The sequence below is a fragment of the Triticum aestivum genome, chromosome 3B, assembly GCF_018294505.1.
Source record: "Triticum aestivum cultivar Chinese Spring chromosome 3B, IWGSC CS RefSeq v2.1, whole genome shotgun sequence".
In the NCBI taxonomy this organism is placed as follows: Eukaryota; Viridiplantae; Streptophyta; class Magnoliopsida; order Poales; family Poaceae; genus Triticum; species Triticum aestivum.
This window is the reverse complement of record NC_057801.1, coordinates 185,840,423-185,842,885: the sequence shown is the minus strand read 5'-3', so window position 1 is coordinate 185,842,885 and position 2,463 is coordinate 185,840,423. Positions and strand designations below refer to the sequence as shown.

Below are 2,463 nucleotides of genomic sequence, written 5' to 3'. Positions count from 1 at the left end.
GGACTGGTCCCCTCTTCCACGGATAGATGCAGGAGGGAATTTGCGGGTTGCCGTTCGAGATGCCCTTAAAGCATCTACAAAGGAGCCTCTGTCCATCCCAAACAACGACTGGCTAGCGCCCGGACAAAAAAATGTCACCTAATCGAACCTGACAAACTCAGTCCAAACGTCTGGCCTGGCTGACACCCCCAATACCCAACTCATATGTAGGACGGATATGAGACGCTTGAACGTGTCTGCTATATCGGACTTAATGGCAGGGGCCCGCGCCAAATCTCTTGAAGACGTCCTCGTCCTTGCCCAACCTACCATGTTTCTCTTCTCTTTTCTCCCTCGACCGCACAGCTACCACTGTAGCCCTATCACCATCATTGCTCCATCATCGTCCCCAACCCACGACGCCTCTTTCCCTATCCGTCCTCCACATTTGTTGTCGGCAATGGTGAGTTCGTTTTAGGCTTAATTGGTGGCATGGTGGCTCATCTTTATGCTCCTCTTTCTCTGTTTTATTTTCTTACTATGCTGATAGTTTCATCTCAAAACTTTTTCTTAATAATTTGGATCTGGGTCTTCGACGTGTGCTCTCTCCTGACGAGTTGGAGAACCGACACTGTCTTGCTACCATCTCTCCCACGCTCTCGGAGTCGGTGGATTCGATGATCCAGCCTCATACTGCTTCTGGTTGTTTTACAGTTAAATCTCTTTATTTCGGATTGATAGAGGGTTCTGCTACTACCAAGTTCAGAGATGTGTGGCGTCCTAGAGTTGCTCTCAAAATTAAAACCTTCATGTGTCAAGCTATCATAAGCGCATTGGCCCTGATTTTGATCTTTGTGTATTGTGTGATGCTCTGACGGACTCCTAAATGTGACTTAGCCATCATGTTCTGGTGTTGCATTTTGTCGTATGTAACATGGGAGCCCACCTCTTCCAATGAACTCCGATTGCTGACTAGGTCTTTATCGAGGCAGATCAGGTGTTTATTTTGGTTCTTTTTTTGCTACATGTTGGGTCTTATGGACTACCATAAACAAGTTTACTGTTTGTTCAAACTAATATTCTTTCTACAACAATGGAAATCAATCGAATCATTGACCAAGGAGAGTGACCTAGAGGATACGGAGCTGCTGATCTCGCACGTTCGTGCCATGGCGTTCTCTCTTTCTCAGCAGGATCTAGTTTCTCCGGCCTAGGGTCTAGTTATGACTTTCTCTTGAATTGCTTCTTTTGTGCATAGTTAGTGAGCATCTTAGAGCATGGTTAATAATACAAGCAATGGTCGGCTATAAAAAGTTGTTATGTCATCTAGAGCCAACACATAGTCGGCATTTAGAATAGTAAATTTTAGATGTGTACTATTTTATTAGAAGTTGGCCCACCTTACAACCTCAAAAAGCGTCTTGGGTGTCGTGTTGCAGCCGACTACTAACCAAGAGCCAGCTTCTCCTCTCTCTCCTTCAACTAAGCAACAATATAATATTCTAATTCTTATAGCCTACTTATGTCATCTTATTGTACTTACTCTTACTGTGTTTTTGCTGTTTTTGCTGCATGTGGAGTGTCCAAAACCTGTTAACCCATGTATGGTCCGGTGTTAGGCTGTTGGATGTACGGATGAATTCTACATGTTAACCTTTATAAAGTCATCAAGTGCATACCTTTTCTCTCAAACGAAAAGTATTGCGCGTTTTTATTGCCATCTACGTATATATTATTTGGAGTATTAAAGTTCACATGATCATACACAAACTTCAAGAACAAAATATACACATGCATGACCAAGTTCAAAGCCACCAGTAAACCAACCTGTGATTGGATGGTTAGAGGGACAATGACGATGACTTCGTAAATTTTAAAATGACATGTCGGCTCAGTCTCTCGAAGGTGCTCATAAGGCATGATGTATGAGCGCTTACCTTTGTAGTGATGTTTAAAAAGGAAGTTCAAAGCAACCACAAAGACACCCCAGAACTCTTGCGAGAACGATACAATCACGATACGAGTTCTACACGACATCGCCGGAAGGAATGAGCAGCAAAACTGCCGCTGCAAACTTACATATACCAGCCGGGAAATACTAGCAAAGGATGACAAAGACGCGCGTGGCTTCAGAAATAGGGGAAGCGCGCCATCATGGCCGTCGGCGAGCTGGACTCCTTGCAGAGGGAGTCGAGCTTCCACCCGGGCAGGGAGACGGCGCCGGGGCGCTCCTTGCTGGCCGGGGAAGGCGAGCCCGGGCTGATGGGCTCCTTGCTCGCCGCCTTCACCGCCTCGACGGCGCCACCGCCACCGGCCGCCGCCGGCCTAGGCGCCGGGACGATGGTTATCTCCGGCGTCCGGCTGCTGCTCCCTTCCATCTCCCCGCTTCCTATGCTGTGGATGAACCTGGAGGATTTTCTTGCGTGCGTTGGAAGTGTCGAACTGGTGTGCTGCACTACTGCCTTCAGTGCAGTCTGCTTGCCT

The 2,463-nt window shown here is 47.0% G+C and overlaps 1 protein-coding gene across 1 annotated transcript; it reads right to left on the bottom strand.

Annotated features, from left to right (window-relative positions):
- Positions 1-1,775: 1,775 nt before the first annotated feature.
- On the bottom strand, positions 1,776-2,463 carry LOC123069282 (uncharacterized). Its single transcript, XM_044492096.1, has one exon. The coding sequence runs from the start codon at positions 2,355-2,357 to the stop codon at positions 2,109-2,111; it is 249 nt and encodes an 82-aa protein (XP_044348031.1). The 5' UTR covers positions 2,358-2,463; the 3' UTR covers positions 1,776-2,108.